Genomic DNA, 18,271 nt, shown 5'->3' with positions numbered 1-18,271 from the left:
TTGAAAATAAACTTTTCCAGCTAAAAAGCCCTTAGCCACGCGGTAGGACGCGCGGCTACAAAGCAAAACCATGCTGATGGTGGCTGGGTTCGATTCCCGGTGCCGGTATAGGCAATTTTCGGATTGGAAATTGTCTCGACTTCCCTGGGCATAAAAGTATCATCGTGTTAGCCTCATGATATACGAATGCAAAAATGGTAACATGGCTTAGAAACCTCGCAGTTAATAACTGTGGAAGTGCTTAATGAACACTAAGCTGCGAGGCGGCTCTGTCCCACCCAAGTAACCACTAAGCCGTTTAAAATGACTTTAATTCAGTTCTATAGTCACCTTAAAGATAAGGTAACAGTGCTAAAGATCTAAATTAAGCTTGAGTGCTGCTCAAAAGCCGCTTATGGCGAATTATTTGGCCAATATAGTGCTTGCCCCTACTATTTTCGATGCCTATGCGTAAGTGTCAAAATATTTAGACGAGTTGGAAATTGAACGAAAAAAAATGAAATGAAAAATATTTATTTATACTAAGGACACACCTGTGGTACTTGTACCATGGTACAAGAGAACAAGATAATTATTCCAAGACTATCTTTAATAAAGACAATAATTGGTATGGTACTCATTTCAAGATTCTTGTACCATGGTACTTGTACCACCAGTGTGTCATTAGTATTACATTCTGATACGTTCTATCTTTTTCTTCCCGATGGGTGGGACTCGATGGATCTTTTTGTTATTAAAATCCGGTCTTGAACTTGTGCTTGGACGATGGATTTAGTTTTAGTTGGTCGCCGTGCCATCTGATCCATCTCCAAACTGAGTGGATCTATTGCTGGGAAGGGTTAATCAACATAAGGATTCAATTCGCCTCAACGATTCTATCTGCTTCCATGTCAATGGCGAGGGAAATGTTTACCTTCAGCGAGCCTTTCAGGTGGCGATTGATATAAGCTAAATATAAAACAAATCCACAGCTCCTGAAACAAGAATCATGCATTTCCTACGTAAATGATAAACATTATCAATAACATTGTTATTGTACATAGCTGATTTTCAAAACTATCTGTTTCAAATGCGAGTGAAAGAGACAGCTTATAAAACTATGGGCGTTATTGTTTATGATTTCACCCAAACGTCATGGATGATAGCTCTAAATTGGTAATGAATATAGATAGTAGAATCTATAGATGAGCGAAAGCGTGGCTGAGTCGATTTTTTTGACCGTGCACGCGCGCAAATGACGTCACAGCCCTTAGAATTTCCATTGAAATCGTGACGTCATGCTCGTTTGGAGACACGTTTGACAGTTCGTTTGGAGACAGAGGATTTATCTTCGCTCATCTATATATTCCACTATCTATAGTAATGAAGGTTCTTTTATTCGGCTTGTATATCTACAGAGCTGATTAGCTTTACATCTAAGCGTTTTATACCGATATACGGCTTCTTCTGCTGCTCGAGGCTTATACTGCCAATAAGCATTCGAAAAACATATAGGGTATCTGTTCCATTATTAATAACATGCTCCTATATCAATAACATTCGCAAAACAGGCGATTTAGGCTCAATTTGTGTCGTGTTTTGTTGTTTTCCGACGTGCTCACTGCTGAAAAAAATCACAAAAATGAGAAACAAAACAAATAGCGCACCAATTCTTTGTTTTCGAATGGTATTGATTTGGGTACATGGTATGAATTCAAGGAGCAGTTCCTATAGAGCTTATTGACACTGAAAAGCTGTTATATGATATGAATACGGCTTATTAAAGTGCTTAATGGTTTCCTGCAGTGTGGGGATGTAATGCCAATAAGAAGAAGAAGAAGAAGCTAAAAAAGTAGCTTGTTCAGCTTGAATTGTTTGTTGGGATATTCTTCAAATTTTAAAATAAGTATTTTTATATGGAAGATTCGAATAATAAAATCAAACATGCACCTTGATTCGATTCGTTGAAGCCCCCCCTTAATATTCATAATGGCCTTATCGCCCGGAAAACGGAATTCTAAATAGTCATTTATCAAACCGAACATGAATTGCTCGGAAGTAATCGCTACATTTCGAAGAGCAGTACACCCCCGCTATGCTACCTTTTGACATCCAGCGAAGGTTTCATGATAAATTATTCTACTATTACAGGAGCTGCATGTGGAAGTACAAATGCAGCGGCTTGCGTCACCCAAGTTTATATGCATCTTCCCTGAATGGCGTTTATTGATAAACGCGTACTCTAACTCGGTTGACACGCGGCGGATACCGTTACTGTTGTGGAATAAGATAGACAGCTCTAGGTAGTGTGCAGTTTACTACTAACTGAACCGACCGGCAAACCAGTAGATACAGGTTTTGCGGCGACTATAACAACTTTGACTTTGAACTTGGAAATTTAATTGCACACGACGGCGTATGGTGACCGATGACTGATTGCGTCGTAAAACCGCAACAATCGTTAGATTTGAATAACGATCTGTGTTTTAGCATGGGATCTAGCTACCATTTTTATGGGTCACTTACCGCTTGGTTTTTCGGGAATGAAATCGAGCGTTCGGTCCTTGCAGCGCAGGTTTTCGCCGGTGCCGTCGATCCAGATGTAGGTGGCCTGTATCTTGCCCTCCGGTATCGGCAGGCTCATGTACTTGTCCAACAGGGTTTTGTTGATGTGGGCATTGGGCGATTCCTCAAGGGTCTTAGACATTCTGCGAATGGGAAAGAAAGGACGGGAAAATGGGAATTAATTTAAATGAATGGGTTTAGTTGAATTAGAAACAGAACGCCAGCAGCATAAGAAAGAAATCCTATGAAAGCTGTTATCATATACATCATTTACATGAATCAAACTCCATAACTACACTCAACTAGCGGATGCCAGATTCTCTCACATTTGTGTAAATAACTTGTGTAAAATCTTGGCTTCGCATAATAAGCCATGCCAATACAACATGATTTTCGAAATAGATTAAATAGACCATTATTGCCTACATAGCGAAACAGGGAAAAGATTTGAATCTGATTTGTAATTTGAGTTTGCTCACCCACTTATCGTATCTTTTTGCGCAGTGCTCAGGCACTCCTTACCACCCATAAACCCGAAACATCTGGAGCCGTTTTACACACTTTGGTCATTACTGCCAGTGTGATTTAGATTGTATGGCACACAATAGGCCACCTCTAAGGAATAGATCACTTCGCCCGATACCATGTCCAATGCATTCCGGTGAAGGCTGGTTGATACGGAATCGATTCGACCGGGCTCCTAATCTTTCGCATCATTGTCGTATTGCTATCAATTGGAGGCTCAATTGGTGGTGATGAACGAGTTTATCATCTTTGTATCATTGCTGAAAAGCCCACTCAATCTGGTCATTATGTCACAGGAAGCTCATAAAATCTTACTTTCTTATTGCGTACGCAATTTACTAATCAATATGTCTGCTAACCTTGGACAGGTGTTGGGGTCGATGGCTTTTTTTTAATTGTGCACCAAAGTTTGTGGGATAGCCCACAAAACAATGCGAGAACGTGTGCACTGACAGCGATTGTCTCTCACTGACATCTACATTATCTCTATCAGCGAAAATTTCAAGGATTTCATGTTGATTAGTGAATAATTTCATTTTTCTAACCAGAAGGGCCTTTTGAAAAATGTTGGTAAAGAATTATTATTATTATTATTATTGTCTTTATTAGGGAGACTTTCAGCCCGAGGCTGGCTCGTCTCCGTTGTAAAATAATGTTTCAGGACGAATTCCTAAGATGAAAATTTTGCTAAAGATTAATTGGAAAAAGAAAGTTTTCTGATGAAATAAAAATTATTAGATATTTGATGATACCACTGGCGTGGAGAGATAAGCTTCTAAACCGAAACTTTTCCCACCCTCTTCATACGGGAGTTTGGCAGAAGGAAGGTCGTGAGATTTCGACTATCACATATATTGCCCTCCGCTCGCTTTCAAATCCAATTCTATAGAACATTCTTCATGCCTGCCGTATCCTAACGGAACTATCCAATCTGTACTTTCGCCTCTTATTCTGGAAGATGATATTAGTATTTCCATATCGTTGTAAAAAATGAAATATTATTCATTCCTGCCCTAAAGCTAAAACAATTCACAAATACACTTATGAAAAAACTTTTAAAGCAATAACCGGAATTTCTTCAAAACACATTTTTGAAGACATTCATCAGAACAGCAATTCTTAACCCGGGGTACATGTACACCTAATGGTGTCTTCGCTGGTCTCAGGGGTACCTCATTCATGTACGGTGCCAAAGTAATAACGAATTTTGTCGAGCACAAAAAAGCAAAACTTATATATTGGGTGACTATCTAGACAGATCTTATGCGTGCATTAAAACCACTCATGAACAGAATACAGTGGTTGGTTCCCTACTTATGCTTCATGAAAGTCATGAAAGATAAATTTCCAAACAAATTCTCGAGTAATTAGTCCCAAACAATGTTTGCAGAAATCGCTCTCAATAGATAATGAATAATGACAAAAGAAATGCAATAATTGTTCCGAATCATAACAAGCCATGATAACATGTTTTTTAGAATCCTCAGGAAATGTTTGATCAAAGACTAATTCTAAAGTGCTTTGAGAATAGGTCGTATGTGCAAAAGAGAGTCGCTCTTTGCTTCCTTCTTTCGTTAACTTCGGATTTCTTGGTAGATATTCAAGAATAATAGCTTTGACTAGCGTGCTATAGTGAAAATGTAGCAAAAAATCAATTACTAGCCTATCTATTAGCGGAAGAGAACCTCTCTTTTGCACATACGACCTATACTCGAAGCAATCTAGAATTCGTCTTTGGTTTGGTATACATTTGAACTTCCGTGATTATTTTTTGTATTGTTCTCTATTGATTGTTTTGTGAAAATTTTTAAATTTTTTATGGAAAAAAATATTTATTTTATGGAAAATTTTGTAATTTCTTATTGCTAATATTGATTTATTTATGGAAATTATGTATTTTTTTCCGTAAAACATTTTGATTTTTTATGGAAAATTCTTCTTTTATTATTGAACACCCATAGTGTTATAATATATCGAGCTACTCAGTTCGACAAACCGAGGTGATGTCTGTAGTGCGTGTTTCTAGTAACATTTTGGTTTCATACTGGTATAGTAAATTATGGTCTTCAAGAGCGTTATAAAACTTGAAATGTTACTTGGGGTGTGAATGTTCGTATGTGTGAGACCAAAAATCAAACTCTTCTTCCAGGCACTTAGCCTAAACCGATTTACTCGCAACAAGTTGCATTCGTTAGAGAATATTTTGCCAGTATTCCCTATTGAAAATTTGACAGAACGGACTATGGGGTCGGAAGTTATGGTCAAAATACATTTTTGTACGCTAAACGCGTTACAAAAAACTCACTCATTTTAATACACTTATCCTTAACCGATTTGCTCGTAAAAAGCATTCGTAGTGAAACTTCTTCCCAGTGTTTCCTATTGAAAATTGACTGAATCGGACAGTGAGCTCAAAGATTATGGCCATAATACTATTTTTATATAATGCATCAGGTTTCTAAAATGCATTTATTTTTTCAATAATGCAATCAGGTTTTTTTTTGATAAACTACTACAACTAATAAAAGAAAAATCATCTTTCATACAAAAAGTGTTACAAAGAGAGAGTGGAAGGGTGTTGAAACTTTAATATTTTGACATAACTTTACAATTACAATATTTTTTATGTTAACAGTAGGCGGCGCCGACGACAATTTCTCAAATTTTGTACTCAAACGATAATAAACACAGTATTTTTATTCAAACATTCAGCTTTACTAATATCAGCTAATTGTCAACAGTCCCGTTCTATCTTCTATTTGGCGTTATGATTTTCAAACGATTCTTAACCACTGGCGAGTTTTTATCACTACGAGGTTGCGTGTCTGATAAAGCCAATCTCAAATCGTCCTCAATGTTAAATAAATGCAAGCGTTAACGGATTGCGAACTAATGAAGCATCTTCTTGAACCAGCTCAGGAAAATATCAATCAAACTGTTGCTCCAGTGAGTCAAGATGAACCCTGACTCATGAGTTCCAATTTGATATTTGCATCTAATTGTTGATCCTTCCTCAATCAAACTGCACAGTTTATCAAACATTTATAATATGCGTCACTAGCTTTTACCATTGCCGCCTGAGTAGCACAACTCGGATTCATTTAATTGCAGCAACGTAAAGTTGAACAAATTTGCTTGTATATGAGTTACCGCAGCTTATCTGTAACAGGTGTGCTGCTTGGGCATGAAGGCTTGCAATTGCAAATTGTTTCTGGATTAAATCAGATTGGTTTGCTAACCCTGTAACCCCGTTCAGCGAGATTAGCAAGTCAAAAATATAGTGAGACATTTATGCCATTCATTGAGGTTGGCAAGCAAATTATTCTTACCCTGATTTTTCAAGAAAATTTCAATTTTATCCCTCAATTCAAAAACGCGGTTAGGAACATTACCTTTTGATAACCAACGTAAGACAGTGTGGAAAAGAAGGGCCCCATTATCTGCTTGCATTTCTTTGCAGAGTTCTTTGAACGAACGTGTGTTGAGTTGAGAGCTCCAGATTTGATAATGTTCATGATTCTCATAAGTTGTATTAAACAAGTAAGGGCAAATCGATGAATCATACAAATCTCGCTTAACTTTTTAAAAGGTCCTAAGTAACATTTTTTTCATGAATTAATTTGAATAGCGCAATCAACAGAACAACATGAAAGCTTTTGATTGCAGTACTCAAATTAATTCATGAAAAAAATGTTACTTAGGACCTTTTGAAAAGTTAAGCGAGAAATCTCAAGATTCGGAGTAAACTAATAAATTGATTTTTTTTACACTAAAAGTAATATAAATATACCAAAAACGTGTTTATGTTAGTCAAACTATGAAAAGTAAATTATTTGCAAATGTTTCACGACCCCCTTGATATGGTACGGTCTCGCGGCCTCCCAGGGGGTCGCAGACCACCTGTTGGGAAACACTGATTTATAGCTTTTAGTGGAATGCAAGAAGAAACCAACTCTAAATTTTGTGATAATATTCCTATTACCTATTACCTATTATAATACCTATTCCAAAGAACTTCATTACTGTTTTAAAATACCTAGTTGATTGAAATTTGTTAATAAAATAAATAATGTGGAGCTTATCATGAAATTAGGAAAGTGGTAGTCTGCTGGAAAACTATCACTCCAGTCTGCCATGGTTCACCACATGCATTTGACTGGCGACAAATTGCCAAGATTGTTTTGATGTTGTGGTGGCTCTCCGTTGTTGTTTTTTTGAATCCTACCTCAATACTTTCAAACCTATTGGAAATCACACCAAGTACCATTTCCCTGTCATATTGTCTACCCGGAACAAAGTTGGTACGGTTTTTATACCGAATTTTCTCCAGATACAGGCAACTTACCCAACTTCGGAAGTAGTGCGTTGTATTCGCGCTAAACAACGCATCAATTAGTTTGACAGATAAAACTTCAGAAGAAAGTTCGGTTCGGAAGTCCCGACTTCCGAATTCTAATTTGGTGCTACGCCGACAATACATTCCCCCTCTTCTCAGGATTTGTATTGTTATGGAAAGCAACATTCTGAATCACTAATGCGAACTAACATTATGTTTGACCTAACCGAAAACAGGCAAACAAATATTTCAAAGACAGGCATCGAATATTTCATCCGGCATAAAAACAAAAACAAAATTTAAATACAACATGTTCAAAATCTAAAAAAAAATCATGTACCCATAAAAAAGGTTTAAATGCCGATAATTAGAAATCCAGAATTCCGCTAAGAAAAATGATGACAAATTATTCACAAATGCACTGGTTCAAAGTGATACAAATTCAACCTTTCATCGCGATTCTCTCGATGACTACATCCATAATTACACGTTTGACGTATTTCCGAAAGGCTCTGTTCCGTCAGTAACTGATACAAGTATCAGAACGTCGGCATGCTCTCCCAATTTGGGAATGTCTACTTCATCATTAACTTGATGGAAAAGGAAGTGGAAGCAAAAGGAATGAACAGGAAATGCAAATGGAAAGGAGCCCTAGATTAGGACTTCAATAAGCGAAAGGCGAAACACAGAGTACACTTTAAAAAAGCGTAAATCAAATCCAAACCGTTATCTGATAATACATATAAGGAAGTACTGAAAAGAAGTTTGTGTGAATTTGAGATAAATTCTCTCATTTAATGCAGACAAACTATGCGATCGCATTCGATCCAGTGTAATCTATATAGAGAATCTGCATCGAGGGATTTCAGTAACAATGGCAAGTGCCTTTCTTCACAGTTGAAACTTATTGGTTCAATCAAAACAACCAGTTCGACCAAGCTACCGTCAAAGACACTCCAAAAATTCATCCGAATAGGCCCGTTGGATATACTGGCGTTGAAAAACCGCTACGTGGGCATCGGCCCTAATCGGCCCTGCTCTTAGCAAGCTTTTAGTTTTGAACATCTGCAAGAGTAAGGGGCGCCTAATAAATGTTTCGCCAGGGGCGCTGGGAGTCCATGCTTCGGCTCTGCCTTACTAAAACAAAACTTTTCGCCCAGAATATACAGATACCGAACAATCGCGATAGATTTTAAAAATGGTTGCCACTATGTCAACTCTGACACCTTAAGGTCTATATTTTAGGAAATAAGTCATCAACTAATTTGAAAATTATGTTTTAATGCATGCTGCAACTAACCAAGATGAAGAAATGGTGCCTCTATTAAATCCTAGGGATCCTATAATGAGAGATATGCGAAATCGGCCATTGTGAGCCAATCGAGCATTGAGAACTGTCAAAACGTGAGCGAAACGAGCGTTGTTATTGTTGCAGATTGAGAGGTATTGAGATTGTTATGAAATAGATTCAAGAAAAAGTTACATCGAATAAACAATTTGTTTTACTTTCGCGAGTATTGTTATCAAGCGCAAAATCATATACAAGCTTCAACATTTTGCGCTGCGACATGTGCTGGAAGCGTTTGCTAACAAAAGTAACAGCGTTGCTAAATCGTCTGGAAAAGTATTTGCATATCTCTCATTATAGGATCCCTATTAAATCCTAACTGCCAAAGGCAATTGGAATGTATTAGTATAAAATGTATCAAATGTATATCAAAAGCAATAAAAAAATGGTGCTTCTAAAAGCGAGAGGTGGATTGGAAATTGGAAAGTAAGAATTCTAAATCCAAAAAGTAGACCCGATTTTGTCACTACTTCGATTTTATCACGTTTTCGACCCGATTTCGTCACCCAAAAAAAATTTAGTCGTATTTTTTATTTTTGTAAATAATAACGCAACAACAATGATTTACATGAAATAATTTTCGCCACCGCTTTATTAACCGGTGCCAGCGAAAGTGGTACATAAAAAAAATTTTTGCCAATTTTGAGTTTTTTACACCAACGGCTTCTATTTGCAAAGATCTAGCAAGGGAATAACGAAAAAGTGATTTTTGGCAACTAAATCTGAAGATATGCACATTTTATTTTCTGGTATATATCACAATGGCCATTTCGTTGCCAGAAAAAGTGGTACATGTACAGTTCCACCCACTAAAATCAGCTTTTTTAAATGAAAATTCAGCAACATGACTGTTTTCACAACAGATTTTAATCCTATTTTGAATTTCAAAATAGTTTACTGCCGTTTAGAATGATTTTAAAAATGTACATGTACCACTTTTACTGTCAACGTTTTTCGGTTTCTGTTTCCTTTTGTTCCCATTAATAGTGGTACATGTGCAATTTGTTCTAATAAACTTGAAATTTGTCATGAAATTCGCTTATTTTTCACTGCTATCTTTAGGCACATCAGTCATAACATGGTGGTACAGTTTAGTTGCAAAAAAATGCAAATATGAATTTATTATTCGATGTTTTTGGGAAAATGCATCTCCTGAAAAATTTACTCAAAGTAACATGTACCACTTTCGCTGGCACCGATTCATTTCTGAATAGCTATCAAGAATTCTGTAAGCCATTTCAACAAGAAATTATGAGTTCCGTTCACGTATTTTGCCCTCACAAGGCATAAACTGATTCATATTTGTGAAACAAACTAAAAAGTTTGAAAAAAAATCTGATTTTGTCACATTTCCTATTTTATCTTACCAAAATTCATTAAAAATTGGGATATTTCTGTATTTAGAACAGAGGTACCAAAACAGATGTGAGAAAGGTTGTCAATGTACCGGGTGTGCCATGGAGAACTTTTAGCACCACTTGTATAATTAGTTAATTAATGGATATATAGATTACATGAATTGAAGTGAATCGAATTTCATTCGACCTGAGCAACGCGCAAGTGCACGATCAACCAAACACTGCATAATTCGAATGCGGCATGAGCGGAATGAGTACTTCGAATACATTCGATGATTATGGTGATCGATGATGAAGTTGTAGACAAGCGATAATGATTTCGTTGTCATTACAGATTTTTCCATAATCGTCAGCAACGTCTTGATTCTCAACGCCCAGTTTAGGTGCGCTACTACTCCCGGTGGATATCTGAAGATTATCATCACCTTGAACAATGCCAAAGGCATATTTGATCAATGCCATCATTTGAAATTTCTTCACTTCCACAAACGTGATGGAAAAAGGAGTAGGCGATTGTTGCAACTTCATTTAGTTGTATCCTACCAAAGAGTAGCCAGAGGGATTTGTTGCTCCTTCGCGTGCAAGATGAAACGTTTTGTATAGAACACCAAAATAAATTAGGCAACGTCAAATATTGTTCAAGTTGTTTTTTTTCATACATACATATGTATGTCAAGGCTGTTATGGAATTGTTTTATAATTTCAAGAATCTCACCGAAATAATTTGATTCGTCTCTTAATCGATAAAAAAAATGAAATCGCATGATTTATTCCTATCAGTAATCAGAGATTTTCGATTTTGATTTGAATGTTCATGTACGAAGGAAACTTTGAAAGGTATGTTAACATTCAAGTGTAGAAAAGGTTTGTACCACTTTGTACTCTCGCAGGATTCACTGGTTCCGGAGTTCTAGTTTTGTTCAACTCTATGTTGCTATGTTTTTATTTTTAAGAATTTCCTCATAAAACTCCATTTTCAAAATCTCAGGAATTTTAAAACCCTTCTATAGATCACTACACTTTTTCCGATTTTCCGGAATATGTAGTTCTTGCTACCTACAGAGCTCCAAATTTTTTTAAAATGATTTTTCTACGTACAAAACCTGCCAAAGTTTGTCCCAAGTAAAGACTTTAATAAATTATTTAAGAATGGTTTTTTTTATTCAGACCACGAAAACATCAAAATTTATGTTTGAAACCTCTTGATATTTATCCATGAAAATAATTAAAAGTTATGCATAGATTTTGAAGAATCTTCTTTCTTCTTCTTCTCCTCTTCTTTTTCTTCTATATATAAAATTGAGTTTGCATTTCCTTTGAGGCAATATAACTCATGGACGCATGGACCGATTTGCAAGATTTTCTCACTACTCGATTCGTCTTGAGATCAACTGTGTTTGTATATACAAAAGGTTTGCAAAATTTACGGGGAAAGTTGAAAACTTGTCAAAATACAATATTTCAAGCTCTATCTGGTAAAAGGGCGAATATCGCAAGAGAGAATTCTCTTCGTCGACTTCCCCTCTTTTAAATAAAAGTGACAAGCAGAGGATTTCTTTGCAGTTTATCACATCAGAATGCAAGTTCGCATTGTTTTCTATCGTGCTGAGGTGATAAACCACGAAGAAATTCGCTGCTTGTCACTTTTATTAAAAAGAGGGGAAGTCGACGAAGAGAATCCTCTCTTGCGACATTCGCCCTTATTCCAGATAGAGCTTGATTTACGAGAACCGGGAAGAAACCCAATGCGAAAGTACAAAAATGATCTAGAGTGCGGTGTGACCGGTGTCGAAAAAACTTCCCCATTATAGTTTTCCAGAAGCATGATTAAAGTGATATACCTAATATCTTAAAAAGTTCACCCCTCCTTATTTGATACGTCCATGCATTGATAAAAAAAACCTTAGATTGTAACGAAAGTTCCTAGTGATGTGCCGCATTGATCGACAATTTTTCATTCCTACAATTTCACTTTTAAAAATATAAATTGATAACTTATTCAGTTTTATTGTCAACTGAATACTTCGGTGATAATATAACTTTGTATTTACACTGTGAAGCTCATAAAAATTAATTGAATTTAACACTCTGATCAAAATATGTTTAAAGAACTGTAATGCAATTTTTTGATCATGCTTCGCCTAGTTATTAATGTTGCAATGAACCTACTATCTAAAAAAAAAGAACTTACTTGTTTCTGTTCACCATTTTGGCCAGCCAAAAATTGATATTTACTTATCACGTAACAATAAAATAAAATGGGACACACCACCGATAGAACCAAATCCTCAAACTCAAATGGCGACGATCACAGGCAGAGGAAAATGATCGAATAAGTGAACACACGGGAGCTTCTTCTAATTTCCAGTTTTGCTCACTGGAATTAATCGTTTCACTATTGTTCCTCGTCGCGATCAGTGAATATCTGTATATCGACGGGTCGAGTCGAAAGATATTTCAGGCTATTGCGAATCAGAGTTCAATGAAAACTTGAAACAAATGTTACTATTCGAGCACAAACACACATTCCACTATGCACTGTTGATCTAATGATATCAGCTTGCACTCTAAATGGTGTGTCATTTATTCCAATAAATTTCGGTTCCTGGAAAGCATGTTCCAAAATTTGATGACTTTATTAAACTAAACCATTATGATTGATTATACCATATTGTTATAATAAATTCAATAATTTTTGAAATTTCTGATGCGCAAAAAGTGTGTCAGCATCACAGATCATATCAAATTACATTATTCTTAGAATATTATAATCAAGGATTACATGCAACGATTTTGGATCACACGTAAGAATACACAATATATAGAATATAGATTTAAAAATAAAACGTATTAAATCAATTTCCACTCACTTGAATTGCGTCATTATTTTATTAACCATTTAGCCGACTAACTATGAGCACCACTTGAAAAAAAACTTTCAGTAAGATAATCCAGGTTCTTCCTTCGGAGCAAAAGCGTACACTAGAAGCGGTCAACTGTGGGTTCTTCTGCTTATATATTCATGAAACCTTCGCGCGCGGTGGACATCAGGAGCAGTCGTGATCAGAGTGTATAAAAAAGTGTGAACACAAAGTTGCCCCATATGACCGCTCGAGGACGGTATCGACATGAAAAGTGGATACAGCAGGAAACATTTGCTGTATATCGTTAAATGTAATTTTAAAAGAAAATTTAATTCGAGTGAGTTATTATTTTTTTCTTTGAAACTAATTGATGATTGAAAAATATTAATAACAGCGGATAAACTATCAGAAAATTCTAAAACTATTTTTACATTCTCTTCAGGTTGACACTTATTTTATAAATAAAATTTACATTGTTCGACTCACTTTTGCAATAGAACGTTATTTTGCAAAAAGATAGAAAAAGAAAATAAATTAATTCTTATCTCGATACCGATCTTCAGATTAAAATATGACAACACACAAGCGGAAAGGAAATAACGTTCCGTGCGGCGTACGAATTCCGAGGTGTTAATTTTTCGTTTGAATAGATCATAATCTCACATGGTGCGTAGTCAGTTGAATCTGGATTTTTTTTCGCTGCAAAGATATCACTTATTTCGCAGTTTTCATTTGTTTACAAACAAACCAACAATGTCCGGATCGGTGTGTGGACAGTTGGATGAGCCTTGACGAACCGATGGATGGATGTGTGAGATCATGGAAACTAATTGACCTGTCCCGAGATTTTCTTTTTATTGTGTCAATAGAAAAACCCATAAATAATTCACCTAGCGGTGATAATGCGATTCTCGTGCATTATAAAATACATTGAGTAATCACATTTCGCATCAGAAAGGTTCAAAGAAGAGTAATTATTTAAATTTAGCATACCATTTGTCAACCGTCTAAGACGAGTTAAGTACTCTCCATTTAATGCCACTACGTTTTGTTATCTCACGCAGATACGTATTTCGACCTCAACTGCGAGGTCGTCTTCAGTGTCTTGTACTTGACTCGACTTAGGTCGACCTGACTCGATTAATGACGAATCGATTAATGAGAAAATCTTGCAAATCGGTCCATCCGTTCTTGAGTTATATTACCTCAAAGGAATTGCAATCTCATTTTTATATATAGAAGAAGAAGAAGAAGCTAGATAGATAGAAGTTTTGTTACAAAGTTTGACGAGTTTCTACAGAAGATGGTTATTTCTCGAGATACAGGCAAATTACCTAACTTCGGAAGTAGTGCTCTAGATTCACATAAAGATGCGCTAAATAACGCATCATTTAGTTTGACAGATAAAACTTCGGAAGAAAGTTCGGTTCGGAATTCCCTATTCTAAGTTCTAAGTTGGTACTGATGCCAGCATCAAATCATCGATCTGCGAAAACCTGCAATTGGAAGCTATTGAAAATATGTTTTAAATATTACGATATTTCTGCAAAGTAGAGCGCTTTGGTGTCGATTGGAATATGAAATTTTTTTAAAGGCATCAACATTCTTGTTGGGATACACTTCGCATTCATACTTCCGCACAATTTCTCAAAACATGATGAAAAATAATTACATGATCTATTTGGAAAAAATCTCGCGTAACATATGATTACGGCTTATAAACTAAAATCATGATTTTTGATTTTCTGTCATAAACGATTGCTTTTTAAATGATTCTTTATGCTAAGTAAAACCCCGTTCTAGATAACTCTTAAGAAACACATTGATTGCTATTTTGAGTGACCATTTGCACCATAATGTTTTTTAAGTCCTTTGTTTGGCGCTCTTTATAACTAGCATGCGGAGTGTTAATGCCAATAAGAAGAAGAAGAATAATTGCTCTGTCTAACCACGGCGTGTTTGGTAGAACAATATTATCACAAAAAATGGGCATCGCATTTCAACTACATGAAAATAAAGCTTCTGATCTTTCATTTCCTGAGCATTCCTGAGCAAAAATCTACCGAGGGGTCCCGAACAACTTTTTTCTTTTCGTTTCCAAACGTTTTCCTGCATTCTAATCTAATACCAGCCGCCAGCCACGAGTCACTCCCAAGTTGAGTCTTTTATTCATATCAAAATATCTATCTTAATGAATCAAATGCAATAAATTAATATTCTTCTTATTCTTTTATTTTAAACCTAATTTTAAAGGCTCAGATGTGGACAAGCATAACGGAGCTGAAATTATTAATTTAAACATTTGGCTAGCAAACATTACCGCAATCTCTTTCTGATCAATTTACTTTTGTGTTGTTACACTTTTTGGATTAAATTGTAAATTAGCAAAATTTGCAGAGTATATGGGAATTTACAAACTGATTGTTAGAGCCCGAAAAACGATGGAATTCCGACATTCAAGACATGAGGATTTTTGGAAACCAGACGATTTTCTATCACATTTCAAAGGATGATGTTATCATACCATGCTAAGACCATGCCTGGTGGTGGTGGCTGAGTTGTATCTCCGGTTTGGTCTAGGAAAATTTTAAGTTAGATATTTTCTCGGCATTCCTATGTGGGATAATTTTGTTTTGGTTTTAAAAGTAAGGAAAACATTCGTTTTTTTATTTTGACAAATATTAAAGCTTTTTTTTTTAAATTTCAATATCATTGTTAGAGCTTTTTGAAATAACGGTTCAGACCATTGTTCATCTAGATTATTTCCTTTAGTTAGATAAATGAATGAAAGTTAAGCTCATCGAATCATGAAGCAGAATCATGAAAAAAATAAGAGTCGTTTAGAAGGAAATGCATTTGGAGTATGATTTTCGTTTATGGTTAACTATTCTGAGGGGGCAGCAGGGACTATGTCCAAGGGCTTGACGATCCCTCCCCAGGCCATCTGCGAGTTATGGCGCCTGCCTAGGATGTGGTGGGGTTTGAGAGTGGGCTCTGTTAAACTTCTATAAAAGCTGCATGTATCCGCAAGTAGGCTACGCCAAAGCGTCCGTGTGCCGCTCAAAGCGTACAAGCCCAAGTCCTGGTGTTAGGTGGGACGCTAAACAGACCTGACACGACGGCCCTCCGACGAGACAGGAGGTTTGCGCAGCCCAATAAAAACAACCATTACGAACGACATAGAAGATAATACGACTCGATACAATCGGCAACGACCTAGGCGACGAATAAAGGATCACGATTGGAAGCTTGGGACTGAAAGTCGCTAAGCTTCGCAGGTTGCGACAGGATAATCTACGATATTACATCCTCGCAACTTCGACGTCGTAGCGCTGCAGGAAATCTGCTGGACAGAACAGAAAGTGTGGAAAAGTGGGCATCTAGAGGCTAACTTCTACCAAAGCTGTGTCACCACCAACGAGCAGGGAACCGGCTTCATAGTGCTGGGAAAGATGCGCCAACGTGTGATTGGGTGGCAGCCAATCAACGCAAGGATGTGCAAGCTGAGGATAAAAGGCCGTTTCTTCAACTATAGCATCATCAACGTGCATTGCCCACACGAAGGGAGATCCGACGACGAGAAAGAAGCGTTCTATGCGCAGCTGGAGCAGACATACGATGGATGCCCACTGCGGGACGTCAAAATCGTCATCGGTGACATGAACGCTCAGGTAGGAAGGGAGGAAATGTATAGACCGGTCATCGGACCGGATAGTCTTCATACCGTATCGAACGATAACGGCCAACGATGCATAAACTTTGCAGCCTCCCGTGGAATGGTAGTCCGAAGCACTTTCTTCCCCCGCAAGAATATCCACAAGGTCACATGAAAATCACCTAATCAAGTAACGGAAAACCAAATCGACTACGTTCTAATCAACGGTAAATTCTTCTCCGACATGACGAACGTACGCACTTACCGCAGTGCGAATATTGAATCCGACCACTACCTCGTTGCAGTATGTCTGCGCTCAAAACTCTCGACAGTGATCAACACGCGACGGAGTCGTCCGCCGCGGCTAAACATTGGGCGGCTACAAGACGGTATACTAGCCCAAGACTACGCGCAGCAGCTGGAAGTGGCACTCCCAACGGAAGAGCAGCTAGGCGCAGCATCTCTTGAAGATGGCTGGAGAGATATTCGATCCGCCATTGGAAGCACCGCAACCGCTGCACTAGGCACGGTGGCTCCGGAACAGAGAAACGACTGGTATGACGGCGAATGTGAGCAGTTAGTTGAGGAGAAGAATGCAGCATGGGCGAGATTGCTGCAAAACCGCACGAAGGCGAATCTCCAGGAAATCCAGGAGGAGATCGGCCGGCTGAAAAACAACAAAGCCCCTGGAGTTGACCAACTACCAACACGGTGGTGAAGCACTGGCTAGAGCGCTGCACTGGGTGATTACCAAGGTTTGGGAGGATGAGGTTCTGCCGCAGGAGTGGATGGAAGGTGTCGTGTGTCCCATCTACAAAAAGGGCGATAAGCTAGATTGTAGCAACTACCACGCAATCACATTGCTGAACGCCGCCTATAAGGTACTCTCCCAAATTTTATGCCGTCGACTAACACCAATTGCAAGAGAGTTCGTGGGGCAGTACCAGGCGGGATTTATGGGTGAATGCTCTACCACAGACCAGGTGTTCGCCATACGTAAAGTATTGCAGAAATGCCGCGAATACAACGTGCCCACACATCATCTATTTATCGACTTCAAAGCCGCATATGATACAATCGATCGGGACCAGCTATGGCAGCTAATGCACGAAAACGGATTTCCGGATAAACTGATACGGTTGATCAAGGCGACGATGGATCGGGTGATGTGCGTAGTTCGAGTTTCAGGGGCATTCTCGAGTCCCTTCGAAATGCGTAGAGTGTTACGGCAAGGTGATGGTCTTTCGTGTCTGCTATTCAACATCGCTTTGGAGGGAGTGATACAAAAGGCAGGGATTGACACGAGTGGTACGATTTTCACGAAGTCCATCCAGTTATTTGGTTTCGCCGACGACATTGATATCATGGCACGTAACTTTGAGAGGATGGAAGAAGCCTACATCAGACTGAAAAGCGAAGCTAAACGGATTGGACTAGCCATCAACACGTCGAAGACGAAGTACATGATAGGAAGAGGCTCAAGAGAGGTCAATGTAAGCCACCCACCACGAGTTTCTATCGGTGGTGACGAAATCGAGGTAGTTGAAGAATTCGCGTACTTGGGCTCACTGGACTGGTGACCGCCGATAACGATACCAGCAGAGAAATTAGGTGGCGCATAGTGGCTGAAAATCGTACGTA

The 18,271-nt window shown here is 37.8% G+C and overlaps 1 protein-coding gene across 3 annotated transcripts in view; it reads right to left on the bottom strand.

Moving 5' to 3' along the window:
* LOC134204252 (glutamine synthetase 2 cytoplasmic) overlaps positions 1-18,271 on the bottom strand; it is a 68,072-nt gene that overhangs the window by 11,161 nt on the left and 38,640 nt on the right. Inside the window, exons 1-2 of one of the 3 annotated variants that reach the window (XM_062679076.1) lie at positions 12,982-13,123; positions 2,506-2,687 (exon numbers count right to left, since the gene is read on the bottom strand). In XM_062679076.1, the coding sequence (XP_062535060.1) occupies positions 2,506-2,687; positions 12,982-13,010 (211 nt within the window). In that variant the 5' untranslated portion in view covers positions 13,011-13,123. Of the gene's footprint in view, positions 1-2,505; positions 2,688-12,302; positions 12,461-12,981; positions 13,124-18,271 lie in introns of those variants that run through there. The other 2 variants (XM_062679082.1, XM_062679090.1) reach the window with 2 other exon arrangements.

This window comes from Armigeres subalbatus, chromosome 1 (assembly GCF_024139115.2).
Source record: "Armigeres subalbatus isolate Guangzhou_Male chromosome 1, GZ_Asu_2, whole genome shotgun sequence".
Lineage (NCBI taxonomy): Eukaryota > Metazoa > Arthropoda > Insecta > Diptera > Culicidae > Armigeres > Armigeres subalbatus.
Note: the sequence above shows the minus strand (reverse complement) of the source record. Positions and strands in the feature narration are given on the sequence as shown.